At 39.4% G+C, this 17,274-nt stretch overlaps 1 protein-coding gene across 1 annotated transcript in view; it reads right to left on the bottom strand.

The window, feature by feature from the left end:
* Positions 1 to 662: 662 nt before the first annotated feature.
* Positions 663 to 17,274, bottom strand: part of KIAA0319 — a 32,201-nt gene continuing 15,589 nt past the window's right edge. The window contains exons 9-19 of the mRNA XM_080339799.1: positions 16,097 to 16,220; positions 14,563 to 14,695; positions 13,538 to 13,686; positions 10,939 to 11,090; positions 9,652 to 9,790; positions 8,186 to 8,345; positions 6,793 to 6,935; positions 5,343 to 5,465; positions 3,838 to 3,928; positions 1,652 to 1,743; positions 663 to 857 (exon numbers count right to left, since the gene is read on the bottom strand). Of these exons, the coding sequence (XP_080195925.1) occupies positions 679 to 857; positions 1,652 to 1,743; positions 3,838 to 3,928; positions 5,343 to 5,465; positions 6,793 to 6,935; positions 8,186 to 8,345; positions 9,652 to 9,790; positions 10,939 to 11,090; positions 13,538 to 13,686; positions 14,563 to 14,695; positions 16,097 to 16,220 (1,485 nt within the window). The 3' untranslated portion in view covers positions 663 to 678. The remainder of the gene's footprint in view (positions 858 to 1,651; positions 1,744 to 3,837; positions 3,929 to 5,342; positions 5,466 to 6,792; positions 6,936 to 8,185; positions 8,346 to 9,651; positions 9,791 to 10,938; positions 11,091 to 13,537; positions 13,687 to 14,562; positions 14,696 to 16,096; positions 16,221 to 17,274) is intronic.

Below are 17,274 nucleotides of genomic sequence, written 5' to 3'. Positions count from 1 at the left end.
CACACTGTAAAGAAACTGCATCCTACAGGACACAGATGTATCACATTACAGCTGATTGAGTGCAACTGCTATTTGTAAACTTCCTTAAAAAAAAAAAAGACATTTCCATCTGATGAGCACTACCCTAGAAAAGGAAGTCACAAAGCATAGTCAGAGATAAACACAATGCACTAAAAATGTTCTCTCTGTCTTCCCAACCTAAACTTACAATGAAGATGGAGCCTGTGGTCACTTACAGCTCTCCATAGTTGTAAGGGAATTAATCTATATTTGCTTTTGCTGTTTAGGTCAGCATCACCATCACACTGCTTCTCTGAGAGCGAGCTAGGAGCACAGACATGAATCTGTATGCATCTCACCACTGTTAGTAGTGTAACAGCCCTGGCTACTTTTGTAGCATTGTTAGAGGAAAAAAGGCGTTCTGAAGTCCAGACAAACGTTCAGCATGGGACATGCAAGAAACAAGATGTACTTTTCCTTGTTCTTGTAACAGTAACAAGAGGAATTAGCAGACCATCTAATCCTTCCTCCTTCTTTCCCCTAACTGTGCTAGAAATTTACCCTTTCATCTGCAATTAGTTGATATTTTAGGATGCTTTTTGTTTTGGAAAACACAGGTCAGCCAACATGTTTCAGATGTGTTGGACCAGCATGTTCTGTGCATTTACCCTCATTCAGTTATCTGTCTTTGGAGCTGTAGTTGAAGGAAACTCCATTTCTGATGGATCCATTCATGAGGGTTTTAGGATTCTCTCTTTCAACCTTTTCTCTACTGAAGATAGTGTCCTGATCACTGTCAAACTCTGACTCAGAGACCATCAGACTGGAGTTGTGTTCTGTACTTCTATGTTTTATACCTGACAATAAAAAAGCAAAACAAGCTCATTAGAAATGTTTCACTTCTTAGTAACAACCAACCATCTTCTCTGCTGCTTAAAGCAAGATAAGTGAAAACATTATCTTCAATCCAGCATAATAGCAAGTACCACTGCCACCACCGACAATGAGTTCACTGCAGGTCTATTAGTTTATGGCTTCGAAATGTGAATATACGCATTTAAAATTGAAAAAAATCAGATTATCTTAGTACATAGCTAACATACTTTTAATAGTTTGAATCTGGAAATTAGTCTGTCCACTCAACTATCTGATTAGCACTAGTGGCAACGAAAAGTCATGGTTTCTAAAGAAATGTTACGTCTATCTTTCTAGGACAGCAATTTCTCAGGACAATTTTATTTACCAGGATTCTAGTATTTCCCTGCCAAAAACTGAAACTCAGATAAATCAAAATATATGTGAGCAGAAAGTAGCAGCTGATGTTTAACAAGGCACTTATGGGCCAGGATGAAACTGCTGTGCAGCCATAAAAACCAGCTCCAAATTAAAGTGTGTGTAGGGGAAAAGGCATTACATGGAGAAAGTCTGTGGAACAATTAGATGTTCTAAATTAAGATTAACCAAGAAGCTTAGAGCAGTGCTGAGCCCAAGGCCTTACAAAATAGATTATATTCCACCAACCATTTAATTGTCTGTGCTTGCCTCTGCCATTCCCAAATGTGTAGGCCACCTCCTGACTGCAGGTGTCAGTTCAAATACATTGACTGTAAGCTTGGTGGATGAATTCCCAGCTGAAACAGACAGTGCTTACCATATTTAGGCCGTAGCTCCATTCTCTCCTGCTCATCTATGTTATCTAGAATGGTATATTTTGTTTTCTTTCTTATCTTTGTCCTCTTTCTGCTAAAAAGGAAGTTACCACATTTAGTTATCATGTATGCACATAAGTCCGCTCCCTCTCCCTTTTCATACGCATACTCCAATATACAGAACCTTAATGTTCTTTCTGATCTCCACTTTGAAGAGTTGTTCCAGTTTATACCTGTATCAAGCAGCTGTACAATCTGGAACAGAACGTATAATTTATTTTCTCTCTCATATACAATGATGAAGAAAGCAAGAAAGACTGACTTGCTCTCCTAGGCCAAAGAGGTTCAGTTTGTTTAATTTCAACGTAGTAACTAGACACAAAGTAGACATAAGTTCATTTCCAAATAAAATTTCTGTAAGAATTGGTTAGTCCTCAATATTTTATTTTAACTCAGAGAATTTAAGTTGTGCTTGTCTCATTATGCTTACAGAGAAGACCAGACAAAAATGGAAATCAGGTCCCTCATATATATGCAGGTGCAAAGCCCTACTAGTCTGCAGGCAAACCACCAGCTGTTCTTTCTTCATTTAAATCCTTCCCCAGCATCCACTTCTGCAATGCTTCAAACATCATCATTGCTATGTTAATTTTCAGTTATTTGCAAGAGTTACTCATCTGCTCAATATTACAGAAGGAAACTCCTGGAGCTAGAGGAACGGACACAGAACTATTTATTGTATTGGATCAAGAAGGAACAAACAAAGGATTTCACAGTAGAAATAAGGGCATTCATGCATGAAACCAAGGGCACACTTCCTAGAAGATGGTGTCACACCTCAGGCATTTTTCTGGCCCTCTTTCTCATAACTTTGGAGGGTGGGTGGGTGGCACATGCCCTTTGTTAAGGCAAGGAATGACTCTGGCAACAGCTGGAGAAGCTCTCCCACGCAGACTGCACGGTTCACAGTGGAGAAGACACCTACTGCTCAGCTGACATTGCAGCAACAGCCAACCACTTGGCTTCCCCTCTACAGTCTTCCTAAAAATGGAATTAATTTGGCACCTCAAAGCCTTTAAAACCTCCAAAACTCCAGCCACATCTTGGACTACTAGATGTATCTTTCTCCTGTATTTTCCATAAGGCAAAGGGCATTACTTGCCGTCTTGTACGGTGCAGCATTTCCCTCCTCTTTTCTACACGTATCTGTAGCAACCAGCCTCACTCCCTGGCACAAGCCACATGAAGATACAGGACAGAAACAGCTGAACTCCATAAACCACCCCTTTCTCATCAAATCTACACATGCCTGTGAGGCTCCACTCCACACTGGGGCGGTGGAGTGGGACACAATTCAGTTAAACCTTTCTACTAACAGCACTGTTCCTTAACCATAAAAAGGAAAACAGTGTCAATTCCCACGCATTTCAAACAGCATCCTTCACATACTGCAAAGACAACCTAGAAAAAGTTGAAGATCCAGAAAGATTTTGGTAGCGCTTGATTTCTGCTAACACCTGCAAAAGCTAGCTATTTGCTGGGCTTTTTGAGCAGCAGCAAAAACACTTGCTCTAGTGACAGAACTTGCAGGGGCTTGTCACTTGAAAGAGAATTTCTTATCAGCTCACTAGGAAAGACAGAACAGGGGGCAGAGAGGGAAACAACACACAGTAGTAGGCAAAACTGTTTAAGGAAGGAGGAAGCAAGAAGTCTGCATGACTGAGATAACTGGAGTACAGCGGGCTGCAGCCAGATGCAGCCCACACGTCCACCCTTCCTATCATAGGGAGCCACCAGGTTGGGAGCAGTTCCCTTCCCAGGGCCTAGAACACTCCTATGTCAGCAATCTTCAGGGTGTGCCACATTTTTTTCTTAGCATGAAGTACCTAGAGGACTCAGTGAGAGACTATGAAGACCTGCAGTATACTCTCAGCATTTTAACAAATTATCTCTTAATATGAAGTATACTCCAACATTGGCTTTGTTTTTTAAAATGCAGAAAGAACACAGAGCCACAAATGGATACTCCTTTTTTCAGCAAAAGTATGTCTATGCAGAAATAGCCACAGGAAGCTCCTCACATGTCGGAAAAGAGTTCAGTGGTTTCGTGCCAAGGACTGGACTAAAATGTGGCAGTTGTGTGCAGTTTTTACATATACCCGATCAAAAATAAACATAAATCACATACCTTTTGCAGCAGCAGATGCAGAACCAGGCAAGCCCTACCATGACCACAACCAAAATAAAAACAGATACAGTCACATAGAGTATACTCCACTCTGCAAAAAGAAACAGAACAGTGCTTTGTAAAGTAATATGAATAGGATAATTTCTAATAAAATTCTATTAAAATAACCAATCCTGAGGAATGGGGAGTGGCAACAGAAACTTAGGAGAACTTAGCACCTTCTTATTTTGAAAAGAATCCCTAAAAATTCTTAAGCTTCCAGACTGAAAGTGCATGTTTGAAAATCATCTTCCACTCCAATACCTTTTACCATCCCAAGACAACTCAAGTCTATGTGGGAACTGAAAGTCAAAAGGGCATGATTATCACATCAGTTGTCATTCCTTAACTAAACCATAGGTGTACTCTGGATCTGGCATTTCATTAGTGCTTTAAAAGAACAGCCAATTAGAGAGAGATCCTTCTACCTGCACACCTACATTTGTAAATCAAGGAGAACAAGAGAAGGATACAGAGACATGTGCAATAACGTGAACTCCAACGTGTGTATACTCACTATTTCAGTGCTATTATTACACTATGGAACAACACAGCACTAGGGCATGGCAGCAGGAGGTCCCAGCCCCAGGCTTAAAACCTATCATCCCCATTTTGGTTGGTCAATTAGCCTTCTCTCACTAATAGACAATTGGGCCATGGTTACTTAATGGCTTGTAGCAAGCTTCTTATAAATTTCTATAGATTTACTTGAAAACTAGTGCATTGCTCAACAAGTGTTTCCAAGAGAGCACAGTACTCAGAGAGGAGCTTTATTACAACTTAAGTGGAAGACCAATTTAGTTAAACTAAAACTATTAAATATTTGAAATTGAAAGCCTTAACTGATATGTTAGATGTGTCACAGAACATAGACATGATTAAGCTGGTGAAACTAAATTGCATTTCCCAGGTGCAACAGGTAAACTGAAAGAAACAGTGAAATTAGTTATGCTAAAAAGCTGAGGTTTTAAAGGTGACTATATAGGTTAGTCCAGAACACTAGTGTTTTCTTTCCTTGGGTCAGATCATACTTCTAGCACAGAGGCCTTAACCACCCACCCAAAGAATGTAAGTTCCTGCCTCTTTTTCAGCTTTGCAACAATCAGATGAATGCTACTCAAAAGCTTTAGTGTCCACACCACTCAACAACCTTTCCAACTGGCCCCAAATAATTTCAAAGATCTATCTCCTATGACAAAGTTTTCATGCTTTTTTTCCTCAAATAGAGATACTTTTAAAAATAGTGATACTTTTAAAATATTTTAAATATACGCTACTACTATCAAGAAATTATAATTTCAAGATGTTATTCAAATATCTTTCTATAGAAAGATATTGCTTGGCTGGAAAACAGATTGTTCTAGTCTTCCCTCAGCATCTTCCTCCTAAGCACTCCCAATTCTGACAGCAAATAATCAGCAATCTCACAAGATGACGAAAATACATCCCACAACACCCAAACTCACCACAATTACTCTCTCCATCATTTAGATAACGGTGAATCAAGTTTTCCATCCACAGCTGGTAGCAAATGCAGCGCTTTGTTATGGGGTCACAGTGTCCATGTCCAGAGCATTTTAAAAGACAGGCTAAGAACAAAACCAAACAGGGTCAGCTGTGTAAATGGACAACTTGTCACGGATCCTCCTACTGTGAGACTAGATTGGTGGTAAAGCATCTAGTTCATAACATTCTGATATTTTTTAAACCTCTCTTTCCTTTGCTGTTATGTGTTAAACAGATTTAGAGTTCAGGAGATTGCTTGCTGTGAAGAGAAAGATTAGAATATATCTTATGCATAACAATACTGAAATTGTATGCAAGTCAAGAACAGTTTATTCTAACCAGAAATAAAGATGAGTTAAGTTGTGGAATTCAGACCTTCTCCTTTATGACATATTTGTAAGAACTTCTAAAGTAGCTGAGAACTGAGGAATATCAGTGTTCCCAGGTAACAGAACACAAGCACCATACCCGTAAATTAAAGTGTATTTCAAAACTGAATTACAGCATCTGAGGCCAGAACATTTACATATCTCATATGCTTATAGTAGCTAGCTATTTCTAGATCAATGCATCATATCATACTAAAATAAAAATTTATTCCTTGCTATGTCAAGAAAAATGTTAATGCATATTTTCAAGTGACATCTGTGCATGTCAGTAATCCAAATACAGTTACAATAGTACAACATTCCTTTTCAACTAGTAAATAAAGACAGAATTTACTACAGAATCAGTGACTGTTTTATTGCCAGAGCTCACTCTGCTTGCATTTGGATTGTTATGTCCTGATTTTAAATTATGGAGAAGTTACATCTGTAATATCTGAGTATTATAAAGGGTTCACATTACTAGCAAAGCTTAAAGTAGGCTTAGAAGTTCAAGCGTCTTTTTAGGGAAAAGTTTATTATAAGAAACCCAAGTGGCCTGTCTACACTGCAAATAATAGAAGACTAGGTTATAACACAGTGATCACCTGACCATTCTGCCTGATACAGACAGACAAAACCAAGTTACATCACAAGCCTATTACTGAACACTAACAGCCATGAAGGAACCAGAGACAGAAAACATGTTATGGCTATATTAAGTTGTGCCAATCTTTCAACAAAAGATGGTACAAGTGGGGTATCTCTATGCTCACTGCACAGACCTTCCTGATGCAGACCAGATTAAGATGTGCTTTTGCCTACTGTTACAGATGATGTCTTTTAAAAGAATACAAGTAGCTGGCATGTCTGCCACAAACGAACAAGCATTTTAAGTATTGGTTTCAATGTCATCTTTTGGAAAGCTATATCCACGACCAGACACCAGATGGCAGACACAAGGCCTTCAAGCACTGCTTCCAGGTGCTGTGTTTGCCAAATGCCTGCAAAGTGCCAAGATGAGCAAGCACAATCCAAAACATACCAGCCGTGTCAACCCGCAGGACTTTAAAAAGCAGAAAGTCAGCCTTCTCTTTCAAAAGCTGCACATGTAGAGTTCGCGAGACATCCGATGCCTTGATCACTTTGGAAGGATGCCCGTTCTGCACATAGAACACAACCGAGGTGCTGCAGGAAGAACAGCTAAGGTCATGATTGCTGTCACAGATCACTTCTGTCAGGCATTCAGTTTACAGCCTTTGGGCTTTTTTTGTTTCTGGAAAGCAAATGTCACCACTGATAAAGACTAGGGAACAGATTAAGATCAGGGATCAGTCAACTCCATTCAAATGCCAAGGACTTCACTCTGAGCCAGGAGCACCAACAGTTCTCTGGCTTCCCAGTTTCACTGAAGAAAGGCGTAGACTACAGCAAATGTAATTCCTTCCCTGGTCTTCCTCACTCTGCCATATGTATACATTTGTTTTTCCCACTCTTATCTAGAACCTGTCACAAAGCACTCTGAAGCAGTTTGAGTATCTTGAGGAAACTGAATTTAAGAGGAAGAAAAGCTCAGAGCAAGGGAGCCAGATGCCTTCATGGGGAACCCTCCTCCCCTTTCCCCCCCTAGCTCTTTTTAAATTGGGTGGTATCAATCTCGTCCTGTATCAGGCACTTCAGGGAACATTTTTATCTGAAAAGCAGTAATTGGAAGCTGTGATTAAAAGTATCATAACTATAAGTGCTGAACTTTCCAAACTGTTTGATTTTAATTTTTAAGAGGTTCCCTGAGAGCTAATCAGACACCTAAATGGGTTTTAAATTACCAAGTAGTTAACAAGAAGTAATTTAAAGATAACTCATGTCAACAGGTTCTATCAATCATGCTGAGAAATTTCTCTGGGTATGCATAGCTATCTCTAGCTCTCTAGATCAAGCAGAAGGGGTATTTCTACTTCAGAGGAAGATACCACACTTAGGAGTATCTACTGTGTAGTCTTCTCTGCAAAAAACATGGATTTTCATCATCAAGTACCTGGGAAAATGTCTATAAAATACTTAGAAGTAAAGGAAAGTGAAACAGGTTTGATCAGATTCAGCTGGAACCTTATTTTGAAATACAGTACTTGCTTCACCATGAGAAAGTCTGTCTCACTCCATCCAGCACCTGCTTTCTTCAAAGGAATAATAAAAAAAGAACCTAGAGAGATAATTTTAAATTATTTTTTAAAAACAAAACACTTCAGTTCTGAGCCTCCAGAGAGCTTACTTCACCAATCTTCTACCACAACAGAAGAAATATACTTTTTAAAGTATATACTCTTGAGAGGTATAACATTTTTGTTGTCTTAGAAAATATTACTTTGCAACTAATTATAAGCTCTGTAAGAGTCAATGAAAATCACAAATCTTCCTGGCACAGTAGGATATCTTCGTACCTTATATCTGAGTAGGCTTGTATCTTCTGAACTTTGATATCTGAATCCAAAACATTCAGCAATACAGCCAGTTGTCTCACCAGGGTGTCCTTCTGCTGTTCACTCAGCTGTCCCACTCCAACCTGCAGAATCAGCTCCACCAGACCATTCCTTTTGGGATCTGACAGAAAAACATGCTATTCTTTCAGAGCTTGGCAAATACTTCAGTACCAACTGAAGACAACATGCAGTACAACTAATACAGTACTTATTAATACTATATTTTCCTGCATACGACCCATATCCCTTACAACCCAACCCTTTTGTGTTCTTACAAAAGTATTTAGACCACATTTTCACATTCCTTCTGAAACAAACCTGGTGCATCCTAAGATAGTAATCCAGCTTACCAGTTGAAAGAAAGCACTTCAGTATGTACTTCAGTTCAGCATCAATACATTTCTGTGAGGAACAGCAACTTCTGTTCCCCTAAATGCTGCCATCTTAAGGTCAGAGGTAAGCATAAGGTAAGTCTAATTCCTAAATTCCCTGCTTGTTATCTATTACTGGCTACCAGCCAGGAAAAGGGAGGCAAAGACGGACTCATACAGTAGCATGCAAGACTGTGTGAGTGAGTCTAAATGAGGATGCGTCAATTTGAGAAATACCAAATATGTTTACCTTCACAAACTGAGGGTTCTGTTAAATAACACTTGAACTCCTAGAGTGCCTTGCAAACAAAACTAGCTCCACAGCTATCCAATGAGAATCCTGAGCCAATTATTGTGACTACATTGAACAATAAAGTCAGGGACAGAAATAAAATCCTTGCCCAGGAACCAGACAAACGAGAAATCTCTGACAGACCCAATATTTCAGACTCATTTCCTGAAACCTCAACTTACACTTCCATCACATAGCCATTTAGCCTGCATTTGAAGACAAGTCTACATACAAGCAATATCAAACCATGAAAAGATAATTTTAAAAAACACTGAAACTCTTCAGGCTTTGTTTTCGTCCTTCAGGATGAAAGACGGAAAATAAGCATAAAAACACACTTTCAAACATCAAACACACAATTGCAGCATTTGCACCTAAAACTTAATGCTCAGCTCCCATTTCTTCCCAATGGCTAAACTGATTAACAACCAGAAAAAAAACAAAAAAAAAAAAACAACAAACCAAACACCAACCTACAATGAATGAAAAGCAACAAAAACTTAATGAAAATACTAACTAGGAAGTATGACTTTTATTTATTTATGCTTCCAGTAAGGCAATGGTGTAACTGGTAGTTAAGAATCCTGACATGTCTTCTTCTAACACACTGGGGCCTATTAAGAGAAAAATAAGAATGTAGGAAGAGAGAGACCTCTTTGCTTTGTGTTTTAACTTGAGAGAATCTTGTCAATGTTGAAATAAATAAATAAGGAGAACAAAGATGAGGTATTCACAACGTATCGATGACCTTTTAATTGTCATACCAGGCCGCACTTCAACAGTTGCTGAATCAATATCTGAGTCTCCTTTAACATCTGTCACTTTCAAGTGAAAAGTATAGGTTCCTTCCACCAGATTAGTTAGCTGCAGTACTGCCTCGTGGTCTGAGCCATGGATCACATCCTGCAAAAAAAGGTACAGGGATGATGATACACTCAGAGAAAGTTGCAGGTGTGACTATCAAGTCAGGTATCTGGTATGACAGTGTGAGCTCTTGCTTTGGCTTTTGGGACAAATGTGACCTACTCACAGTTCATAGAAGACTAAAGCAAATTTGGATGTGGCAGTTAACGAGGATGTATGCACAGTATGACAGTATGGATATTTTCATTAAATAAGAGCCCCAGACAGAACAGCTGACATTTTAATCAGATGAGTACTTGAGAAATCTGGGACAGTTACATTATTATTTCTCCATTTTACTCCAGTATCCTTAGTTCTGCTTTCTGAACTCCCAAATTATTTCCTTTCCTCGGAGTTCACGTATTTCCAGCTACCATCTCTGTCAGCTATATTTAAGCTACAGCTCTTCAATTCTTCTCGTGTGAATTGCTTCTAGAAGCTTTTTTATCATTCCGCTGTTTGTCCTCTCCCAGTTCCTGCTGATTTGCCCCTACCTTCCTGACGGAAGGATAAAGAGCTGTCCACAACACTTCGTGCAGACAGGCCAAAGAAGTTATCACAGTTTCAGTAGCTGACATATAAACTTCAGTTTATCATGAGGTACTTCTGCTGTCTGCCCCAATTTGGAGAACAGACTCCACTGCCCTAAGGACCCTGACTATTCACCATGGTCTGCCAGGCGAGGGACATATTCCTCTAGTGCCAAACACCATTTTTATCTTAAGCTGCAAGTTTTGCCTCATCTGGTACCAGGCATGATTCCCTAGTCTTTATCAATATTTCTTGCACTCTCAGACTCTTTCTCCTTTGTAGTATCTGTATTTCAGATTATTTTTCTTTCAAACACATTAGCTTTGTACTATCACCAATTACTCTTCAAGAGACACAACTTTATTCTTCTATCTCAAGTCTTTCCCAACTAAATCCACACTGCTGCAGCCTTCTTACTTAGCCATCATATCCTATAGCTGTACTGAAAATATCACAAGCCCCTTGAACCAAAGCATTAGAGAGAGCATGGGAGACAAATCAGACAGACACCATGCATCACAGCCTCTTTTGAGCCACAGCTTCTTGTCCTGCTACAGTGATGCTACATGCATACACAAGAGCTGAATTTCACTCATTACAACCTTCAAGAAACTTACCCCAGCTGCTGGGCTTTGACCATCCCGAATCCACAAATAGGACACAATCCCCTGGTCATCAGCAGACCTTGAGCCATCCAAGGTAACAGAGTTATTTGGAAGCACTAGAACATGCTTCCCACCAGCATGCGCCCGGGGTGGACTGTTGTTTTCTAGCCATAAAAATAGTGGAGGAGAAGGATTTGCTTTCAAGACATGCAAACTGTGACATGCCATGGCCAATACACCCACACTGCAATTCTTTGCCTGATGACTACAGGCAGTAACAACAAAATTTTGTGTCAAAGGTACAGGGAAAGGATGAGCGAGTATACAGAATTTGGCTCCAGGATTATTACAACCTGACAAAAGTAGAGCTGCACCATAAGGAGAATGGCAATAAGAGGTACCACTCAAAAAATACCTAGTTGAAAAAGCATTGTGGGGTACTCTATTTACAGTTTCACAATAATTTAGGTATCGGATCTGCTCAGTCAAGCAAAAAGACTTTTTACCTGCTTAGAAACACAGCCCAGCATGAGATCACCATGCTGGGCTCTTCTCATCTTGAGAATCACTTATGATCTAATAGAAATTCACGTAAGGTTTTATATCTTAACAGTGTCTGTTTTAGAGAAAGTGTAATCAGGAAACTTAAGAGCAAAAACCCAGTTCCCAAATGCTTTTTGCTACCGCTAGCAGTGAAATTAAGCCATGCATTGGGACTATGGCCAAAAAACACCACAGAAACATGAACACATTCTCCTTCCAGAAACCAGACATCACTGACTTTTGTTTAGGACACAACTGATAAGACAGAACTCCAGGAAGCTGTGAGGCTGAGTGAAATACTTCGCTGGTCTGAGTATTTAGGTTGGACATAAATAATTCACTCTGGGGCAGGTCTCCAGGGCACTGGCTGTAACTCTATTCTCCAGAGCAGCATAGAGTTCTCTGTGATACAAATGATTTTCTTGTCTCTTCCAAATAAACTAGTTGATTAAACTTGGCTATTGGAACATTTAATATATTAATACTGAACGTACGACTGTAGTCAGTACATACTGTGACTACACAGCATGAATGAGACCAAGAGACACATTTGGGCAGAGCTGTTGCCATGTGTTTCTGACTAAAACCTAACTTAAACTGAGAAAGTTCAACCAATAATGCACATGTGCAAAGCTAAGTCCAGTTTCTTCTCCAAGATTCACTTGTTCTGCAGTGATATCAAGCAAAAAAGAAACAAGGCTGCATTGTTTTCAAGAAAGTCAGCAGCTAAGATTCTTATGTAACTCTACTATCATTTCATAAATGGTACGGGTACCATACTTGCAGAGTCGGAGTGCATTGCTCCTTTCAAAAAACATGGTATGAAACACAAAGCCAAACTCTGGACCAAACAAGATTTGAAATTTATTATGCCACCTTCTTTAAGAGGAGATAGGTCCACAGAGATTGCTCAAAATCACTCCCTAAGGAACAACATGAGGCAAAATACAGTTGGATTATCACCGCCTGCAAACTTGAGGATGCAACCTAAGTCAAAGCTATGAAATCTGTCAGGAATATGTTACAATACCTATGTCAAAAGAGCAACAAAGCTGGTGAAGGGTCTAGAGAACAACTCCTGTGAGGAGCAGCTGAGGGAACTGGGGCTGTTCAACCTGGAGAAAAGGAGGCTGAGGGGAGACCTGATCGCTGTCTGCAACTACCTGAAAGGAGGTTGTAGCACGGAGGGTGTTGGTCTCTTCTCCCGAGTAGTAAGTGACAGGATGAAAGGAAATGGCCTAAACTTGTGTCAGGGGAGGTTTAGATTGGATATCAGGAAAAATTTCTTCACAGAAAGGCTTGGAACAGGCTGCCCAGGGAAGTGGTGGAGTCACCATCCCCATAGGTGTTTAAAAGATGTGTAAATGTGGTGAATACAGCTATGTTTTTTGTGGTGAGCTTGACAATTTCAGGTTAACGGTTGGACTCTGTGATCTTGAAGGTGTTTTCCAACCTGAATGGTTCTATTATCTCATACAATAGGCATTATTAACCTAAAGCATCTCCTACCACATGCATGTTGAGAAAAAAAAAACAACCACACACACAAAAAAAAACCAAAAAAAAAAAACCAAAAAAACCAAACCACCACACCCACCACAGCAACTGTTTCCCTGTATTAAAAAACAATCAAAATAAATACAGGTCTTTTAATGTTAAGCTTTTAAGTGAAAACTGGTATACCTTGAGACCTTACTTCTTGGATGTTACTTAAAACCCACAGTAAAATTGCTTTTCTGCTCAAAGTTGAACTTTGATAATAAAATAAAAACATATGCTCTTAACGAAGCAAACGCACCATGGTCAAAAACAGTATTTCAGGGTATTTTTGTTACAGTTAATTCTGCATATATTTAACTTTAAAAAAGCTTGCGGTCAGAGAAGTTAATTCTACCAGTCACTGACAACACTACTTTATTACAAACTAGCAATAACTACTCTTGAATACCCTTGGCAAATGACAACAAACACATTCTCCCTTTCTATTCCAAATCCTTTACACACTATCAGTGACTAAATTAACTGGCACATTGCCCATGATATCCTAAGAAGCTGCAACTCTGCTTACCTTCCTTCACAGTGATAGATAGCACAGATGCACTGCTTAAGCCCTGTTGGTCTTTCACAGTCAGCCTGAAGCGGTAGGTACCAACTTGAAGACCAGACACAGTTGCTATTGCTTTGTCACCATTTTCCATCTGTACAGAGCTTGGCCCACTGAAACAAAACATCTCAAAAATAATCTTGCACAGACAGCCAAATTGTTCTTTCCACAGCACTGCTCAAGCCCTTTTCTTTTATGTATATTGTAGTTCTACTACTGTTATAAGTGCTGATGGTTAAAGAGCTATAAGAGACACGAGTTTAGTTCAGAGAATTCATAAATCCATTATTTTAAAGATATTCAAAGCACGCAAGCATCACATACCCAGTTATTAGAAGAGCAGAAAACAGAACCCAAAAGTACAACCTCCTAGTGTACTATTTCATGGTAGCCCGCAAACGCTGTTGCTCTAAGAGTTACTCACAACACATACAGGGTGGCAGGAAACCTTTCTCTACCATAGGTATGACAGTTGCATGAGCTAATATCATGTCCTTTCATTAAGGATCAATTAGTTTCCACATAAACATACAATTACAAGCTTTTGAAAAACATTTTCTGTCATCATTCATGAGTGCTTTTGTCACCTACTATTGAAAGCTCAAGCTAAACATTGTCAATTTACTTTATTATTCAACAAACAAGTGACTGAGAAACCCCAGTTCTAAGCACTGATGGGAAAACTTTGTACACTACAGGAAGGTAACCCAAGCCTGTTGCTCACTTTTTAACAGGAGATGTAGAAGTTGCTGTCTATTTTCTCTTAACTTGATAAACAGAAGGCCTCAAAATTACACATTGCAAGACAGGCAGAGACTACCTAAGCTTTCCAAGCTGAACTTAAAATTCCTGACTCTCATCCATCTGAGCAGAAAGATCCTCAAAGCAGTTCTCAAACAGGGTACCACCCAGCACCATTGCATAAGAGGCTCTGGAACCAAATCACTTTGTTCTCTATTTTACCAGAGACTAGTAAAATCTCTAGATACCTGATATTTTCCCAATGATAGAAGACAATGCCTTGGTCATCTTGGCTTTTACTTCCATCCAGCATAGTGCTTTCTACTGGGAAGGTCAATTCCTTGTCAGGGCCAGCCACGGCTATTGGAGGACTGTTATTTTCTGTAAAAATAGTATATGACATTTGCTGGTAGTCACTCGCAAGGATTGTCAATCAGAGGGAAGATTTTACACAGAATATTATGGATTGGATATAATGGCTCAAAGGTACAAATCACAAGAGTAATGTGCATAAGCCAGGAGAAAATAGTAGGTGAGAGAAACCAGCTCTGCAACAAGCCAAATCCCACAGCAAGTACTTCCCTTTTTCATAGTCATATCTGAAGGCACAGCCACACTCAAAAAATTTTGCAGCATGCTCAATGCATTGTATGAAATGTTTTATAACAAGAGTAGTGAGGTGGGTATTCTCCTGGTTTCATAACTGCATTCCTTTCGAAGTCACCCACACAAACATGGTTCTTTGCCCGCAAAGATACTAGTTCAGGTTCTCTGCTACTCAAGGTCAGCACAACACCACTAAGTTAATACCATTTTAGAGTCTTCACAGATTTAGTGCAGAAACATATAACATGTGATTCTGTTTTCAACCTCTGCTTTTGTGGCACGGTAAAACTGGCAATGCTACCATTTTCCAAGGTATTTATTTAACCTTAGACCTGACTTCAGTGATAGAACCTTTCTAGTTCCACACTATGACAAGTCTAAAAGACACCACCACACGCTGTACTTCCAATTCATAATCTTGATTTCTGCAGTAACTGCCTGCTATAAAGTTTTCCCAGAAGGGGTCATCTACAAAAAGATGTGTAATAAGCAACAACAGAAAGAGAAAACATTTCCCTATGGTGGAATGTGAGACATTTGGATGGTCAGAAAAGGTCAGTTTGGATGTAACAGGCAAACACATCACACACACACACACGAAAAAAAAAAGGCATTAAAAAAACATATCTCACAAGGCCTGGACCATTTGGGCCCATTCATCACTAAATCCCAAATCCAAACCAATGTGTGAAAGATGCAGGTTTTGAAATTCCTTGCTTGACACTTTTCACTAGAAAGTGCAATGCAATTCTTGTGAGAATTTAAGTCACACAAGGATTCTTGAAGAAGAACTGCAAAACAATAATGAAATTGAGCAAAGCACTGACTGATACTCTGAACAGCTTAGGAAAACAGACTTTGTAGGATATTAAACTCAAGAGCTACATTTCAGCTTTTAGAAGTACACTCTAACATATCTCTGTGCAGGTTGCCTTATGTAACCAGGCTGGCGTGAGCCCTCAGGATCACCACCTGGACTTCCCACGATTCTATGCTTGTTGCGACTGTTTGCTTTGACAGAAAATGGAGTTGTAAGAGTCCTTGACGCAGAGATACCGGACATCCAGACTGCCAGCTCAGTGGTGCAATGCAGGGAGATGATGCATTTGAGGACAGTGCTCAGACACTAGGTTGGCCCAGCCCTGAGGGACCCAGACGCGCCTGCAGGTGACCTACCAGGCTGTACGATCAGTGTGACCTCAGCTGTGGACCGCTGCCTTGCAGAGTCTGTGACAGTCAGCTGAAACGTATAATCTCCTTCCTGCATTGCAGATAACTGCAGGTATGGCGTTCGCACTCCCTACACGGCGTTTAGAAAGATAAAGAGAACGAGATAAAACAGAAATGCTCATGGATTATGAAAGATATTACAGAGCAAACGTGAAGAAAAAAGTAACATTTGTGTTAATTCATACAGTATTTGAGCAAGCAGTTTAAGCACCTTGTAGACAAAGAGGAGACTTAAAATTTGATGCACAGACAGAAGTAACGTATTCACTATTGCAACTGTTCCTACCAATCCAGAGAAATATCTATAGACAATAAACCTTAATTTCTTATTTTGGTATAATTGCTGCATTATTTCTGAACAATAATTGTGAAACATTAACTTTCTCCATTAAGAAATTAAACACTGATGGAAATTACTACAGCTTATTCCATTTCCTTAGATACATTTTGAAAACAAACATTATGACACTCTTTAGTATAATATTTATAAAAATTGTTAAACTCAAGATCAAGTTTGATTTGATCACAGTCAGATAGGTTTGTAGGAAAAAATATTAAACAAGACAACTCTGCATTGAGTGTACTCTTCCAGCAGTACTAGGTTCATATTTATATAAGCTCATAAGCTATAGGTCTTTTTGCTAATAAAATTAACATTTGTGGCATCTCTCATATGTGAAACAACAAATCCCAATGCAATTAGTTTGAGGGGGGTGGTTTGGATAAAGATGAAAATAAGAACTAAGTGATTTGATAAATTACTCGTTACATTGCATTCTAACCATGTAACACACCTGAGACCAGCATCCTCAGCTTTAGGGACATGAAAAAGATTACTAGGCTCTTGAAAAGAAACTGAAAAATGCTCTTGGAGCATTTTCTCTCTCCAGGAGAAAGTGTTACAAGAAAACCCTGACTATCCCCACATTCTCATCAAACAAGTTTTCAGCGTGTCCAGCATCTCAGAAGAGAGAAATTTGTTGAGTAGGCTCTAGGGCCCAAGGACAGACATTGTGAACTCAAAGTCTTTCCAAAACAACAGCAAGAATCAGAAGTAGCCACAAGGAATGGAAAAAACAAAATATAAGAAGGAATTTAAAGTAGCATCTAAAATAAGAGCAGAA

The sequence above is a fragment of the Nesoenas mayeri genome (assembly GCF_963082525.1).
Source record: "Nesoenas mayeri genome assembly, chromosome: 2".
Taxonomy (NCBI): Eukaryota; Metazoa; Chordata; class Aves; order Columbiformes; family Columbidae; genus Nesoenas; species Nesoenas mayeri.
The sequence above is the reverse complement of the archived record's forward strand: the minus strand, read 5'-3'. Positions and strand labels throughout refer to the sequence as shown.